We start from the raw sequence: 18018 nt of genomic DNA on the forward strand, positions 1-18018 counted from the left end.
CTGTATCTCCCCTTAAACAGAAGGGTGAGGCTTCAGCTCATTAAAAATCAGAGTGCTCTCAAATTGTCCAGAGAAAAAAAATATATGTACCTTATAGAGGTACATACACTAACCTTACCAGGCAGTCTGGGAGTCTCACCTCACCCAAAAGAGGATTTTCTCATTTGATGGAAACTTTTTACAGGCTTTAGAACCAAAACAAAGCTAGAATTAATAAGCAATACGTTTTGTACAGGTAGAAGTTTCAAACACAGTTAATTGTTTCAGAAACAATTATATTTTTATTGGTGGTCCACAGTGTTACATTTTTTTTTCCTGCGTGGAACAATTGAAAATCTATTTCTAGCTAATTTCTACTAGAATGTTGTACACTGAATCATGTTTGTTTTATTTTAAAGAGGACAGCTGTGGGAAGGATGGGAGGGCTAACCTCCCCAGCTGCTGCACCTCCGTGAGGATACAAACTGGCCAGAACTTGAATCCATGTACAGACTAAATGCAAATGTGTCTGACTTCAGAAAGAATTATAATATGAGCCTGGAGGACTGGATAAACTCTGAGGCTGAAATAGGTAGAATGTTTGCACTGGTGAGTGAATTAAATAGATGCAGCGAAATTATGGGAAATGCTGTCAGCAATACAGCTCTCTGAAATCCACTATTGTACCTGCTTTTTGCTTTGGATTTATACCTCACCTGCTTCACAAGGCATTTTTACTTCAAGAAGACACCACTAACACTGACCCAGGAATGGACAGAGGAGCAAATAGAGCCTCATCCCAAAGAGGATTGCCATCCCAGGGGGCACAGTGCACACCACAACAGTGGAAGCAAACTTCAAATTATTTTTGTGTCAACTGTACCTTCAGATGCCACATGAAAATTTTCAAAGCCCAAGTATAACTATAAAGCAAGATTTAGAAAACTTGGAGGCTTTGACTTCATACCTGGGCAAAGGTAATTGTGGAAAAGGACTTTCAAGAGATCCAGGAACTGAAGCAAGCAGCACTGAATATTCTCAACACCATGGTATTTCTCTAATTTCCTCTGAGGCTGTTTTAGTTCTGTGTCAACTCATCCATCCTATTGACACCTCTAGGAAAATTAGAGAAAATTTTGACTAACAGGACACCAGATTTTTGAAGGGGTTGTGTAAATATTGATCAATATACTGTTTGAAAATGGATTCCTTCAGATTGTGAAGAATTTTGTTAATAAAAAAAGTGGACTGCCCACACCATTTCTCTAAATGTTAATGTTGCATTAGTACATTTCAGAATTTATCCATTTTTTTTAAGTACTGAAAAAATTCAGTAAATGTACATCTCAAATTTTAGTGAAATCAGATTTGTATTGATTTTTTTAATGTGGTAATATTATATTGTATGTTCAAAGCCAAAACAGTTCCTTTGAGAAAGCAGCATTTGCTTAGTAGTGTAACTTTCACATTTATTTTTTAAAAAGGCAGCTCCAAAAAGTTCAATACTTGTAGCCAATAAGGAATAATCTAGTTATAGTTCAGTCTACAGAAAAGTAAATATTCTGAGTGACAGTTACTATTTAAAGGCTTTTCAAGGGAAAAAAAACTTTCATTTTACTAAGGAAGCACAGTGTACAGAACCTATTTGAGTATTTTCATAAAGGAGTATTAATACATTGTATTACTGGCATTAGCAGTGGTAATTTGTATTTATAAGTTTTTTTCATGTTAATCTCCTACCTGTTTGAAAGGCACATGCAGGAGGGAGCTCATGTGACAGCCTCGACCAACTGTGGCCTTCACTTTTAAACCAGAGGTACTTTTTTCTTCAAAACACAAACTGAACTCTCTTCTAGAAACATAGAGTAAAAATACATCATGGAAATTATTTTGATACCATTCCTGGTTTTGCACAGTGGGAAATTCAAGTGGAATTTCTTCACCAGGGATATAGGTATTTGTTACAACACTTCCGTGCTCAAAAATCTACTTGAATTTAGAAATGGAGAAAAAAACCCTCAAAAAGTGTCAGTGAGGTCTTTCATTGTATGTGCTAAATAGTAAAACTGGGATGGAGTTTGTATCACATGTGAATATGTCAAATACACTTCCCAAAATTTTCTTGCAAGTTTTTTTTAATTATGTAAGTAATACATGATTGTCTTAATCTAGGCACAAATTTGGTTATAGCCTGTTCCAGATTTCATCAAAGGAACAGCTGCTACCTCATGAGATCCTGGATCAATACAAATAAGTAAAAAAATAATTAATTTAAACTCACCAATTGAAATACATTTTTTGGTGCTTTCCAGAGAAAAGTGTGAGCAGAGAAAGCTTTTCAGAGAAAAGTGAGTATGCAGAAATTCTAGATTAGATTTTAAGAAGTTTGCACTTACCTTTTTTGCATCCCACCTGTAGTCTTTGCCAAGATGAGAGTGTGACAATCAAAGTCCTACAGGGCCTGTGTCCCCACTCAGTCAGAAGCTTGAAAAGTTTCCATGTCCCTTTCTATAAAATATTAATTTGTGGGGCTTGCATAGGACACAAGAAGCAGCTGTTACTTTATGAAAGGTAGGTTGATGCCAAGTTATTGGGAAAGCTACCTCCTCTTCTTTCCACTCTCCTAAAGTCTGCTGTTTCAGTTGAAAAAAACATCAATTCAACTCTGAGTCAATGCAGCTCCAGTTGCTAAATGGGTCTCAAAGGTGAAAGGTCTGAGTTGTCCCTTTGCTCTTACAGACAAACCTGGAAAAGTGTGAATCTTTTACCATCCTATGACACAGTTATCAGCCTTAAGACCTAAGAAAGCTAATACACTATGTCACCACATTCTGATTTTAAATAGAAACCTTTATTTACATTATTATTAACATCCAAACACAAAAATCAGAAGAGCAGTAATACCTTACAACCAACTCTTTTATAAATCACTCCCCATGATTTTTCTGTTCTGCAAAATAAAGATACAGATATTTCAAGCAATACTTATAATGTAAACTAAACTTAAATGCAATTCTCAATACTGTATGCCTTCTCCTGAGAAGTTTTAAAAATATTGCTCTCAGAATCACATGGTTTCATACTCACTGTATCATTCTGTCATCTGGTAGTCTGCACATAAATTCTAAAATAAAATGTGTGCTAATTGGTACAACATTCAAATAATTTTGTCTTACGACTGAAAAATGGTCCTGATTTTATAACTTCAAAAGCAGTATTTTAAGCCAAGCATGGAAAAAATACTACATATGAATTTTTTAAAAACATGGTTTCTATGATCAAAAGAGTAACAGACATGTAGCAAAACTATCTTCATTATGCAGCAGTGATCAGAGGTGGTTGTATAACCTAATTGTTCTCTTACTGTTGAAAAACTTTACACAGGTTGCTTTTTAAAAACATTCAGAAAAATCTACTGCTATAAAACCAAAACAGAATTGCTGAGAGAGATACTAAAATGTCAACAGATTTCAAAGTCAGTTTTATTTACTGCAGTAGGTGAGATTTTCAAACTAGATGTTGTGTTTAGGATCAGTGCTGCCAAGAAAGATGTCATAAATGCATTTTAAAAATGCCCCCCACCCCCCTTTACCAAGTTTAAACTAAAAATCTTTGGATTCAGCAAAAAAGTAGGTACTGGAAAGATCCAACATTCTAAACACAGATGAGAAAATGATGATCCTTTATAACATCAGTCAGGTACCAGTTATACACAGATGTATAAATAGAATCATTCATTTAAAAAAAATTAAGAGGGCACAATGTATAAAGTCATAGATAGTCTAAGAGCTCACCTAATGAAAGCAATCAGGGTTTGTAGTTTCCATCAATATAATGAACAACTACAAAATATAAAGATTGTTCTACTCTGAGTTGATATAAAAAGCAAGAGATTGTTGCCTTTCAACTTCAGTAGGCAGCACTTACTCAACAAATAGATATGTTCTAAGAAATAAAAAAAGAAGATAAAAGTTTCTTAGGCTTTTAAAAGTTTTGCATTAAAAACACACAGGAATTGGACTGAAGGTTTCAAATAAATACTATCACCTAAGCTATATACTCAGCACTAATTGCAGAGAGAGTTGCATAAAGTAGATTGGCTGAATCTACATTCCCTTTGGAACAGAACTGGCAGTATGCTAGGGATGAATTTTTTGAGCATATTTCAAGTTAAAAGAAGTTATTTCTATTAAAATGGAAGATCACTCAGTATTCAGAATAATAAAACCACCTCTTGCTTACAGTACCAAGAAGAAGCAATCAAGAACACAGATTATTTTCTTTTTTACTCACTTGGGAGAAGTCAGTTTTCCATTACACAGTGAAATAACAGAACAAAAGCACCACACACCTGACACATTTCTGGGTCATCCCTTATGGAAGTTCAGAGGTTTGACTCGTTGTAACTGCCTGAAACTGGAAAAACTGCAAAGGGATCTTCATTTCAAGAAATTAAGATTGGGAAGGGGTTGGGGTGTGAAGAAACCTGTCAGCAAATAATATGAATAAATTTGTAACCAGACTTAAATACTGATATGAGAGAAACCTGCTTAGAAAATACATTCATTACTATTAGAACAATCCAATGAGGTGCAGACATTTGGTTAAAAGTGTGGCTTACTATCCTTAAAGATTTCTGGATGTCATGTAACAACAAATACTTTGCAAAAGACAAACTTTTTTGAGGAACACGCAGAGTTCGCTAAAAGTGACCAAAAAAGACACAATCCCAGATTCATCAACTGAAAAGACAACATATTATAGCAAGACTTGACTGTCATGACAAGACACAACATCTTACAATGCAGAGCCTGTGTCAAATTGCCTTATGTAAAAAGAAATGCAACAAAGTGCTCACAGGTGGAAAAAGCATTTAAGAACTGGTCTTTTATAAAAAGCTGTATGTTAAAGATGCAAAAATAAATGAAGTGTTGAAGACCAAACAAGATGTGGGCCAAAGTCACCCACTTCAAAGTCATTATCTTTAATTAAAAAAAAAAAAAAAAAAAATCTATTTGGACCTCAACTACACTGAGTTTACAGAAATCAATTTTGTTAAATATTTAGCTTCACAAACTCTGCAAAAATGAGTTAGTGACCTACAAAAGTCATATATATAATACATTATCTTAAAGATCATATTTACAAAATTTATTCACAAAAAGACTGCAAAATTCTGATTCAGACTGCAGTGCCTTGCCTTGAGTTTTCTGAAGTTATTTTCAAAAAGATGAAAGATTATTGCTCTTAATTTCCATACACAGAAAACATTACATTATGCAGTCTTTTCAAATAATTCTTAAGAGATTGTGTTTGAGAAGGAACATGAGTACACCCTACCTTCATATTAAGTCCTTATCAAAGATATTGCATTAATCCATTATATAGTCTTTTATAAAGTGCACTCAGCTGCACATCAATATGTAAATATTAGTCACAATTATGTTGAAATAATTTAAATTTACCATCCTCTCTTTTTACCCCTTGGCTTCAACGGACAGGATTTTGGACCAGTATGTGCCAATTCATTTTGCACTGCAACTTTGCTTTGGGAAATCCTGACTCTTGGGGGTAAGAGATTAAAAGCAGCATTTATACTCAGGAATTAATACAAAAGAGTCAAGGCTAGGAACTACATTCTCTGTCAGATATTCTTTCTAGAGAAATCAGAAAATTCTTACCACCATGACTTCTCCAGGCACTTTTATCTGCCTGTAGTTAAAGGGCTTCAGATAGCTACAGTAAATAGAGAGGGTACACCAGGAGTCCCCCCACCATCATTGCCAGGTTCACATTTCTAGAGGCAGAGCAACAAAAACACTTCTGACCTTTTGTACACCACAATATACAGCAATGCAGAAAATGCTTCTACTGAAATGTTTTCTTTGTTTCTGTTGGGTTTTTTTTTTCCTCTGAATGAAGTAGCTTAGGACAGTGTGGTGAGTAGCAAGAAGAGTCACTGATTTCCATAAGGCCAGTAGAGGTTGGTGTGAGGAACGTGTGGCTTTGCTTTTAGTCCTGGTGCTTCCCTAAGACAGCGCATTGGTGCCTGAAGATGTGGGTCAAGCTGTCAGCAGTACTTCTGCTAAAGAAAAGAAGAAATAATCAGAGAAAATATAAATGCCTTTGCTGAAAAAAAATCTGGTCGACATACTGTATTTTGAATGTCTAATATATTAGATAATAATAATATATTATTAATATCGAAGCAGAGTTACATTTTAGCGCTCCACTTGCAGAGAAATTTGTAGAAAAATGCTGTCCCAGAACATTTATTATTTGGGAATCTTCACTATATGACGTGGGTTTGGAAAATCTTCTTCCTTTTCCCCTCTTTATAAAAGACACTTGTATCAAAGTCCTCCAGTACCTTACTTATCCCCCAGAAACCCTCAGATTATTCTGCCTGCTTCCTTAGGTATCTCAGACAAAATTTCATTATGCACTTTCTACATGAATAAATTTAGCTTATCTCAGTATTACATTGCTCATCCCTTGGCATTTTTTTGAAAGATTACAGAAAAAGTATATTTAGTATTTCAGCTTTCTATGCAGTGCCTGTTATTAGATCACTTTTTCCTTAAATAGGGGCCTAAATTTTCCATAGTTTCTTGCTCTGCATACCCAAGGTATTCTAAGGTATTACAAGGGTAAGTAGCAGCAGCAGCTTCTGCCAGCAGGAAGGTGCTGTACTACCAGGATTCTTGGCCTGACTCATGAGAGCTGTTATGCATTATCCTTTACAGCTGCTGAAGATGCTTTTCACAATTTCTGTGTTTTGCTCAGGGGTTTATCTGGGCTCAGAGGTATTTAAGCATCCTTTGTGCAGTTTAAGCCTTGATCCTACCTGTGATGCTACAAAGTCAGCAGCTAACCACAGCATCCAGCTTGGGTTAGTCCTGGATTTCATTTAAATATCATCAAAAATAAGTTACCTCTTGGGGGCAATCAAACAGGAGGTGATGCAAATACAAACAGAAAAACTGAGAACAGGATTTTGCCAAAGGAATGGCTTGAAGCAAATTGTACACTCAATGGGAAAGGAGTTCTTTTTCCAAATGGGAAAACAGTTCTTTTCATCAGTCTTTCTGTGCACCTTACCTGGTCTGGGCCCATTGGCATCCCTGACATGGGCATGGTGCTGATGTTCATCTGTCCAATGTGGGCACTGCTGCCATTCATGTGCATCATGCTGTAAGCTGCTGGATTCCCTTGATGGCTGAACTGCTGCTGTGGGAAAGAACTGAAACACAGAAAGACAACATTACCTTCCAAGAAGTTTACATATTTCCTTCCCTGCCTCAGATGTCAGCATTTGAAAGAAAAAAATATTTTTTACATTTATTTGGTTTTACCTCATACCTTTTTAACACAAAAACAGAAATCTGCCTTAGAAAAGGAATTTTGATTTTTAGATGTGCACAGAAGCATGTGTAAGGATTTCCTATGGTAACCTTTTTGGAGGCTTCTGTTAGGACAGTGCATTATTATATTGTTCTGAACTTTTGAAATTCCCCCCAAGATAATTTTTCAATATTCAGACTGAATGTTGCTTCCAGTTACAAAGATTGCAGAGGTCCAATATGAATAAATGGAGCTAGGCATAAGAAACATTTAATCAATCCAACACAGAGATCCTTTCCTAAGGATCAAGGACAATACAGACACTAGAAATTAATTAATTTTTCCCCTTTTCTAAGCCCTTTTCCTACTACAAGCTATTTAACGTAGCTTCTACTTTTGTCAAAATGAAATTTTGAGCTATAGGTTTTAACTGAGAAGTTCACCTGCTCCTGGCCATGCTTCCTGAGGGCCAGCCCTTCATTTCAGGGGACTGGTACATGGTTGCTGTCTGAGGATGCTGCATCATAGGGTTCTGGGAGGCTCCAATTCTTGATGACATCATTGGGTTTGGAGGGCTCGATACTCTGCTAAATGCAGGATCAGGTTGTTGGCTTATTCCTTAAAAGACAAAGGGCAGACAACAAACTTCAGTTATCATATCACCTACTAACCTTAGTTTATCTTCTTGCAATGATGGGAAGGGGAAAAGTCTTTTTTTTAGATTTTCTTTTTTAGATTTTCTTTTTTTTTTTAAGAAAAATTGGTACTTAGGTAGTTTGGATTAATTAATAAATGCGGGGGAAAAGAACACCAGACAAACACACACACAAAAACCCAAACCCAGACATATTAGTACCAGTACCATAATTGGGTGGATAGGGGAATTGCTGTGGAGGAACTTGAGCCATTGGAGGGCCTGTCAGAGCACTGTCCATGCTTCCTGAGGCTGTCACGTTTGGTGGTGGGCTGAAGGCCTGAGGTTGCTGTTGCTGCTGCATCATCATTGCCATCCTCTGCTGTCTAAAATGATGACTGATCAGCTCCCTGTTGCGCTGAGCCACCATTTGAGCATTAAGAAAACCTTGCTGCTATTCCCCAAAGAAAAGAAAAATAGCATTAGAAAGCATTTTTACAAAAATCGTCAAAAGTTTTCATTAAGTTGCCATTAGTGCTAAATAAATTATAAAGTATATTATCCAACATATCCTCCGTGACCTAATGAACAAATCCCTCTGAAATCTCATGAATAAGAGGTAAAAAAATTATCTTCTTTTAATTGTACAGGGGAAAAAAAAACAAGGCAAAAAGGAATGCTGTAGAACCATGAAAAAAAATCCAAATTCTAAACAGCCATGTAAAAGATGTGTCTTTTTCTTAAAAATTACTGTTTCAGATGGCTTGTGTAATAATAACTTACCTGTGATCCCACCTGTGGCTGCATAACTGGCCTCATCACTGAGGTATTGCCACTGACTGGATTTTCCATTTTCATTTCAAGTGCTTGACGAGTCTGATTCATAAACTTTGAAAAAGACATTTTGGCACTATCAGATTGATGATACCCGTATCTGAATAAAACAATAGCAACTCCTCCAAAAACAACCCCACTTTCTTTACATATTTCCATAAAGTGCAATAGTTATTTTTGTCTTTTTTGGTGTACCTTAAGTACAAAAAGATCTGGCTAGGCACCTCAAACACACACAAAAAGAAAATCCTTCCAAAAAGTGCAGCACTTTTTACTTCTTCCCTAATAAACATTTGCAGGAGAAATGCAGCTGCCCATTTAATGGTATCACTGAGATAAAATATTAAATCTTAACATAGCTAAAGAGATGATCCAGAGCTACATGGTATAAGAGTACTGGTTTAAGTAGCAATAATGTTGCTGGAATAATCAATCCAACCTGTAGCTAAGGAGGCTGATGAGAGGGAAACACTTGTCCTAATAAGGAGAATAGGAATTTTTCTGCAGCCAGTGTGAAAAGCACTATCAGACTGAAAGATCCTTTCCATCATCTGCTGTAATGTCAATATCCATAAGTTGTATTCATGGAGCAACACAATTCAGTGTGCACATTATTCCTCTCTGAAACAATAAAAAAGAGTAACACAGGAGTAAAATGCTTACCTGCTGCCCCTGCAGCCTCTGCTGGAGCTGCATGCGGAGCTGCTTTGGTGTGCTGGTCCGAGGTCTCATCACGTTTGCTCTGGGATGCATATTTTGAAGTGAAAAGTTGCTCTGTTGGCTCATCTGGTTCATCACTGAATTAAAGGATGGCTGTTGTCCCTGAATGTTGGTAAAACCTCCTGGCATTGCTGCTGCTTGCCCTTGGTAGGGCTGACCATATAATGAAGGCTTCTGGTCAATCATAACTGAAGATTCCTGACCCTGAAATGAATCTTGTTTGGGTTCCAAAGCTTGTCCCTTCAAGAGATACAAAATTGTTTTAATTAGTAGTATATCCTTTAAGTAGGAATTCCTAAAAAAACAATAAAGTTAACACAGCATATGACAACCAATAATTTCTTGAGCAGAATGTAGCATGGACAGATTACTGTTAGTTTTGTCTCCGGGCAAATGGAATAGTAGAAGTTAGTAACAATAATTATTTTTTTAAAAATCACTTCTGCTGCACACTGCTTACACAGGCAGACCAGTATCATTATTCAAGTGCTTCCATACATTTACACTGCTATTTGCATAAACAACAGTGTGATTTTGTGGTTTTTAGTAAGCTACAAATTATTCATAGATTTTTTTCTTTTTCCCTATTTGCTAGCCATGCAAATTTAAAAGCTGGAACTGGAGGAGATAGAGGTGTCCTATCACTAATACATCATTGCCACTCAAATATTTCACAACTGAAGCTCCAAAGCTCCACTGATAATAGTTATAACTAAAGAAAGCTAACACAGTTCTCTACTTATGAACTATAATGATTTACACCCAACATCCCCATCTACAAAGGCACATCACAATAAACTTAGATAAGATGCCATTTTATGTTGTCATTTGCACAAGAAATTTAATCAATACTGACTTTGACTTTCTCCAATGAAGATCACTACTCAATGTAGATGCTTCCAAAGGCAGATTTAGGCAAATGAAGACAAGGAAGTGAGGAGACACAGTGAGAGGCCCTCTTCACTTCATTCTCAAAATAATACAAGTTTTTGTAAAATAAATGCCCAGAATCTCAGATTACTTACTTGGTTTACAAGATCAGGAATTCCTAATGCTCTGTCAATTTCTTCCAGACTTGTGACATCTGTATTACTCAGCAATGTGTGCAGCTGATCCAAAAGTGCCCTTTCATCATTCTGGCCTTCTATATTTGGTGCTGGACATAAGAGGTCATCCAAAGAGTTTCTAACTAATTGCCTACAAATATAAAAAAAGTACAAGCATTATGGAATATAAAGGTGTTGTTCTTTTTTTTTTAAATAGTCTATTGACCTGGAGATGATTTAAGTATTTTAGTCATCCAGAAGTCTCAAGTAAGGCTTAAGGACTTAAGTGCCAAGTTAACTGCCATCTGCCCTTGAACACAGGTGAATTCTGTCTTCTCCTGAATTCTGCATGTGCCACTAAGACATGATTTCAGATTTTCCTACCTCTTTTCTCTATGCCTCCCAATTCAATGATTTATTTCATTTTTTTTAAGTAATGCCTTTTGTAAGCTATGTTCAGTGTCACATCACCAGAAGACAGCAGAAGAAATGGATGTAGACTCTGACTCCAAACTGTTATCCCCACTGTATATGCTACATTAATTAAAAAACAGTGAACAGTTTTATTTAAACTTCTCTTACCTGTTTTGTGAACCCCGTGAGGCTTGCTCCATGGCCAGCATGTTGTCAGGCCAGGATCCTGGTTGGTTAGATGGTCCTAGCTGGCCATATGGATTCCCTCCCATGCCAATGTTTATCTCACTTGGCCCTGTGAAGTAAAACATTTGTGTGTTTAAAAAATAACAGGTGTCATCTTGCTCTCCCAGTGTTCCCATAAAGCACTGAGGACGATCACACAAATTTTCAAGCAGCTTCGTGAGCTTTCTGCTAACATGTTTTAAAGTGTGCACATACATAAACATACACTCAAGATACTTAAAGAAATATAATAAACCACAGATTTAAATATGGAAGTGATCTAAAGCTGCTACCCTGTTAGAGAAGAGTTGTTACTTCTAATCCTTAAGTCCCTGAAGTGGGAACTTTATAGAAACAGCAAGTTTACATGTGTGCACAAAATAAAAGGGAAAAAAAAAAAGTTTTCTGGCCATTGAAATCTGGGTACTGGCAAATCTACATTGTCATAGTGTCCCATTAACAGCAAGCAGCATTTTAAATTCCAAACCAGAGTAAAAATCTAAGGAAACATAAGATACATAACAGTGGTTTGCTCTTTGGGAATAGGTTCTTCCTTCAGCCTGGTAGCCTTCCATGACAGAAAAGGAATAAAGGAATGCCACTGTGTTCCAGCCCTTTGGGGGCATGCTGGCACTGGCCTGTTAGACAAAGCAATTTCAGCTCTAGGCTAAACCTTGGTTAGAGATATAGAACAGAAAACACACCACAGACTTTAAGACATATTTTAGAGATGCAGCTAATGCAGTAATACTCCCTAACTCTCCCCCTTAAAAAGCCTGAGGATGAAAAGCTGGCACTCCAGCAGGACTGAAAGGACTCTGGTGATGAATGCTTACCAAGAAACTTGTGAGATTGTGCTAAATAGGACAACAAAAGTGAAGAACTTACTCATGTGAATCATTTGCTGCTGAAGCATTGGTCTGGCACCAGGGATGCTGTTGGAGCGCACGGGCAGCCCAGGCACCGAGCCGCCCACCGAGGGCCTGGGCAGGGAGGCGCTGAACTCGGGTCCTGGGCGCAGCATGGAGGCAGAACTTGTAGGTTCCAACCTGTTCACCTTGGAGTTTGGCAAACCCCAGTCTCCTGACTGATGCTGGTTCATAGTTACATTTCTGTTGGGAGCACTTGCTGTAATAAAGAGCAGAAAATAAAAGTAATTTTTCATTTGGAATAGATCACATATTTCAGGATTAGAATTATTTTTATGAGGTTTTGTTTTGTTTTACCAATAAGGACAGCTGTCAATAACACAAAGGCATCTAAAGCTTATTGTGCCAAGTTTTAAATCATCAAAGAAGCATACTCAAATAAATATATTTCAAAATATTAATGTCTGATCTGCTCTTGTTTCTTCATATTAAACGCATGTTAAATTCAAAACTCAAAATAATAAAAAATAATGTAACTACTAACAAAAAGTAAAATACTGGTAGTAAAATACTGATGGTAAAGTTGTGTTCTCATCATTTTTCATGAGGGATAATAATTAAAAATTATTTATATATGCTAATGGTAAAATTAGAATTCTTTAACATTAGGGTTTCTTCTAACCAAAACTCATAATCTTGCAACGTTTTTTACATTCAAACCTTTCCCTTTACAATGAGATGTATTTGTACACAATCAACAAACCCAGATTTGCTCCAAAATTTTCCTGGTTTTCAATCATTCTTGGACTTCCACCCATCAAGTTTTGCTTTTGTAACATGGAGAATGCATTGACATTCCTCGCTGGAGCACTCGAGCCCACAGGACTGTCCAGAGACATGGCTCTGCTGAAAGGTGGGCGAGTTGTCTGCACAGCCTGGGGACTCCTCATACCTGTTAAAGAATTAAGAGATGCATGCAACTGTACATTTTAAATAGAAAGTCTTACTATTGATTTAAAGAAATAAATCTGGTGTGTTTAGGGGAACATATATTTGGCCTTCAACAAACCAGGAATAGTTACTCTGCTTGTGCTCTCATAACACAAATCACATTTTGAGTACATACTCTTAGTATCTTATACAGGAACAAATGTAGTTCCCTTTGGCCCTCAATATAAAAAGGCTAATTTTAATTCAAGTTCTATAATGAACCATACAGCATTACATACCCTGTGACACACATGAGAGGACTGCTCAGCCTTCAGATAACTCTGACATGAAGATAGGAACAATTCAAATAGTTGTGTTTGGAACACACTGAATCCAGCAGCAGTGTTTCTAGCACAATGTACTGTGTAGACCAACTAACCCAGAAACCACTGTGATCCACAAACAACAGTATCTGTGACCTCCTGTGTTCTTTTGCCTGTTTCTACATTTTTATTATCCACATTTCACTGCCTCAGGCTACCTCAGCAGCCTACTGCCCTGTACAGTCCAAGAGACGACCAAAGGAAGTGACAACTACAATGATGCTACAACGATAATGCAATGATTATCAAGGTTATCTTTCCCTTGTTCTCATCTTCCAACTAAGGAAAGGCATTCCTTTCAATGCACAGAAAAGGTAGGAAATCAAAAACCAATTCCATATTATTTTCCTAGTCATCTATAGGCAATTAAAAATCTCAGTTTTAACTGACAGCTCACAGAACACTTCTCCTGATGTACTGTCTCCGAGACAACCATGGTAGACAAACCCAGAAGAACCCACAAAATAAGTTACTGAAGTTAACTTTACTCATTGTGTTATGAGTAGTAATGTATAGTAGATGTGCTAACAGTGTACATAACAGCCTATGAAAGCATTATTAGCCATTTGGCTTTGCATTTGTCCATAAAGATACGGGGGGTGAAGAAAGTATTCTCTAAGCATTTGGAGATGCACTATGTTTACATCAGGTAAGGAGAAAATCCTGATTTTAAAAGTGAAGTGATATTAGATAGCATTCCTTACCCAACAGAGCATTTCCTTGAAATAATGCTTGCTTTGTTCCTAGGTTATTTCCATTTGCAGACATAGCATTATTGTAAAACTCTGAACTAGTCAGATCACCTAGAATAGCATCCAAATTATCCAGGTCTCCACTCATCTGAAAAAAGAAACAGTAAAATCCCAAGGTTAAGTATCACACAGCCATTCTTCAGCCTTTATTTCAATCGTCACTAATCTTACATATATAAGATATAACTGGGAGACAGATGTTTTAGTTCACTGATAGTACCTTGGACTATCTCTCCATTTCTAAAGAACTTCAGATATCATTTAGCTACATTTTTTCGAGGTTTTATCTAATTTTGAGAATTAGGATAACTTGGAAGTACATATAAATTAAAAACAGCCTTGAACATAAACATTTTGGTCATGACAAATTCCAGAGATAAAAACCAGAGCATACAACATCAAGGATGTGTACTATCCAGTGATAAGTAACATAGGATTTTTTGTGGGTTTGTGCATTGTTTATATTTTCAAAGTGAAATTATGTAAGTTTTACCTTTTGCAGTTGTATTGCCAACTAATTACAGAGGCAGTTATAGCTCCATTTCCAGCCCTGAAAATAACCATGGGCTATGTGAAGCAGTAAATGTTGAAGACGTGATTTTAAGGAATAATTTGTAAATATATGCTATCTTAAGCATACTATAACTTAAAGATAACTTTAGTCCCGTACTTCAGTAGAGAACATCTGGTTATATACATATCCTGTAGTTCTGTTTGTGCTTTTTAGGTTAATAAAGCCTGAGCATATACTCTCACAGCATTTGCTTTCCTAGAAATGTTTACACAGGAATACTAAAAAGGAGTGTTCTATTTTTAGCCATTCACTGTAATAAGAAACACTGGTTTGTTCTCTACCATCATTTTCCATGATCCCATACCTCTTCCGTTGGTTCTGTTTTTATTTTTGTATCTTTTTCTTGACTAGAAGTTGGAATTGTAGAACTACTGCATTGTCCCATTTTATTTTCCACACTTTCTACTTTAGGCTTCAGCTCTTTGGAAAGAGGGTCCTTAACGTCATCTTTATCTAACAAATATCTCAGTAAAGCATTATTTTCCTTCTTCTTTGGGCTCATTTGTTCCTGTTTGACAGCACTTTCTCCACAGGGGGCCGTATTACCAGCATCATGATAGGTGTCTTTACCAGTAGCTTCAGCTGTGATCTTGGCTACCTCGGCAGGAGAGTTACCATTCTGCAACAATTTATGCAAAATTCTATGCTTCTCTTGCAGGAGTGACCCATGCATGTTTGAGGAGGAAGATACCCCTCCAGATGTTGAGGAGGAAACTCCTGAAGGACTGGTAACGTTGGTAGCTGATTCTTTACAATTTGAGTCTAAAGGTGAATTTGATGCTGTAGAATGTCCCCTTTCATCTGAGGAACACGTGAGTAGTTGAAGCAGTTTTTTATGCCCTTTGCTTTCAGTTGGTCCCCTCTGACTTTCAGATGCCTCCAGATTTGCCTCTTTGCTATCTTTTTCACCAAGGACATCCCTGCTGTTTGACTGGCAGATGGAACTTTCCACTTGGTTTTGTTCACAATACAAACCAGAAGGGCTTTTGGAGTCCTGGGTACTTGTTTTACTTTGCAGAGATACGTTCATGTTTGGGGAATTATCCAATTTTGGACCCGGTGAAGAAAGTGTTGATAAAAGGGAAGTTCCAACACCCTCACTAATGGCTTGAAGAGCACTAAGAGAGCTGCTCGAGAAGCTACTGTTGCTGGTGTTGCTGGCAGATCCCATTGGAGAGTGCATACCTGTATGACATGACAGAAATTAAACTTATTAGACTACAGTACATCTGTAGCTACTTTTCCTTTTGATTATGTATGACTGCCACATTGGGTCAATTATTTTAAAATAAATTTTTACCATTAGATTAGGTATACTACATTTAAGTTACAGATAAAAAGTCATATAGAAATGTTAAAATAGATGAAAGATGGAATTCAGATAAAAGTAAGAAAATATAGCTTAAAAAAATGCTTATAGCAGAAATAAAATACCTGTAACTGGAGAAAACTGGTGTGAATTCATTTTTGGACTCCCTCTATTCCTAGGAGATACCATTAGATTCTGCTGGTTAGAAGTTAAACCAGGACTACCATGGGGTGGGCTGCTTATGTTTAACCCATAACTGTTGCTCTGATAAGCAGAGGACTGCATTCCAGGTCCAGAGTTCACGGGCCCCATATTTCCAGGGCCTCCATATCGAGTGCTGCCGAGCTGACCCACTGCACTGGGATCTCCCATGCTGTAGTTCCTGTTCTGCACTGGCACACCTTGGCCAGGTGACATGTTCATAAGGCCACCAACAGAATTTGTGTTTCCAGCCACAGCTGTTCTGATGTTTTGCCCAACAGAATTCGGATTTGGCCGATATCCATTTTGTTCTCTGTAAGTTCAACAACATACCCAGAAACCCCAAGAAAAAAATTTAAACTTGATTTGGTGTCAAGTGTTGCAAAGACAGAATAATATTATTAAATAATTTTCCAAGTATTTATCAAAGTAGATCATTGAGAATTCAAGTTTCCACAAATGCAGAACCAATCCATATCACTCATTCATTACAAAAGTGCTTGGTCCTCCAGGTGTTTTTAGTCACAAGTACCTACAGTATTACCCCCTTCAAAAAGGCTTTCATCAACAGTCATGAGTCAGATCTATCAGCTTAAACTTATTCTTTCTTTCATTCTCTTCTTGAGTTTTTGCATGACACCATTCTACTGCTCACATTCATGATGCCCTGAGCAATTTCAGCTACTCATTTTTGAGCATCTGGAGGCACTTCAATGCCACAGGCAGGCAGATTCCCTCCAGAGTGGCATTTCAATTATTCTTGCAATCAAGAACAGGTCACAGCAAATGCTATTTAAGGTATATTTAACTTTGAGTCAACTAAGATGCATCTGAAGGGGTTTTGTTGCCTTTTTAATTAGCCTGTAATTAAAAAGATTAAGCTAAACATGTGACTGAGTATTTCTCTTTTCAGTGCTTCACCATTATAAATTTTAACCCAAAAGAATGAATATATCATATAGCCTCCATACAAGTACTGAGGAAAAACCTCTCTTTTCACTGTGACTGTCCTTCTGGCACACAGTTAAGTTGGAAGTGTCAGTTTAGGCTGACACATTTATTATATCCTATGCAACTCTGCTTCCCAAGTTATTCCTCTTCTGTTTGAGTTTTAATCAGACAAAATATTTTCTCATACATTTTGTTCAGGTATCTTCAAATCAGATATATTCTTTAAAGCTATGACACTTAAGTGACAAACATATACCACCGGTTTCACCTTTGAAGAAAGTGGGTGGAGACAAATCCATGTCGATCGTTTGTTACAGGATTTCGAAACAGTTTACTCTTTGTCTGGGCTGTCACTATAGTACCATCGGCCAAGGAAAACCGATACAGTGGTGTTTCAGCATGGCCTTGTGTGTAAGCTGTACAGGAAATACAGAGTTCACATTTTAAAACCCAAGAATTATTAACATGCATTCTACAGATTTTTAACACAGTATCTTTCATTTGCTGAAGATTAAAAACAAACCAAAAAAAACCAAAAACCCAGACATTCAAGATAAATATTCAAAAAAGGAAAGTATTCCACATTTTCTCCTAAATTAGTAAAGGAAAGATGAAAGCCACAACATTATTTTCATGCTGCAGTATTTTGAGCTCACCACACACAGCTGGTAAATCTCTATATTTGTTAACAGACCTCTATAGCTGAGTTACTGGGTTTCCATGGCTGCTTCTGGGAAGAAGGACGGACCAATACTTAAATACTAATTGCACTAAAATATGTAGGTAATTAATATAGAATAGAAATGAAACTTGGAAATCTTCTAATGAAGTGATTTTAAGTTTCTTTGTTTGA

The 18018-nt window shown here is 36.8% G+C and overlaps 2 protein-coding genes across 25 annotated transcripts in view; one reads left to right on the plus strand and one right to left on the minus strand.

The window, feature by feature from the left end:
• SULF2 (sulfatase 2) overlaps positions 1-1234 on the plus strand; it is a 115570-nt gene extending 114336 nt beyond the window's left edge. For all 12 annotated transcript variants that reach the window (XR_011729070.1, XR_011729075.1, XR_011729071.1 and 9 more), the window contains one exon: positions 399-1234. Coding sequence is in view for 3 of the 12 variants with exons in the window: in XM_071759954.1 (XP_071616055.1) it covers positions 399-429 (31 nt within the window). In the remaining 9 variants the exon portion in view is untranslated. The remainder of the gene's footprint in view (positions 1-398) is intronic.
• A 1574-nt stretch (positions 1235-2808) lies between these two features.
• NCOA3 (nuclear receptor coactivator 3) overlaps positions 2809-18018 on the minus strand; it is a 77057-nt gene continuing 61847 nt past the window's right edge. For 9 of the 13 annotated variants that reach the window (XM_071759940.1, XM_071759941.1, XM_071759938.1 and 6 more), the window contains 14 exons: positions 17434-17581; positions 16139-16527; positions 15009-15889; positions 14083-14218; positions 12829-13017; positions 12085-12324; positions 11140-11266; positions 10537-10708; positions 9455-9751; positions 8741-8845; positions 8186-8411; positions 7767-7941; positions 7081-7222; positions 2809-6064 (listed from right to left, as the gene is read on the minus strand). In XM_071759940.1, the coding sequence (XP_071616041.1) occupies positions 6050-6064; positions 7081-7222; positions 7767-7941; positions 8186-8411; positions 8741-8845; positions 9455-9751; positions 10537-10708; positions 11140-11266; positions 12085-12324; positions 12829-13017; positions 14083-14218; positions 15009-15889; positions 16139-16527; positions 17434-17581 (3242 nt within the window). In that variant the 3' untranslated portion in view covers positions 2809-6049. The remainder of the gene's footprint in view (positions 6065-7080; positions 7223-7766; positions 7942-8185; positions 8412-8740; positions 8846-9454; positions 9752-10536; positions 10709-11139; positions 11267-12084; positions 12325-12828; positions 13018-14082; positions 14219-15008; positions 15890-16138; positions 16528-17433; positions 17582-18018) is intronic. The other 4 variants (XM_071759948.1, XM_071759950.1, XM_071759951.1 and 1 more) reach the window with 3 other exon arrangements.

This window comes from Heliangelus exortis, chromosome 16 (genome assembly GCF_036169615.1).
Source record: "Heliangelus exortis chromosome 16, bHelExo1.hap1, whole genome shotgun sequence".
NCBI lineage: Eukaryota > Metazoa > Chordata > Aves > Apodiformes > Trochilidae > Heliangelus > Heliangelus exortis.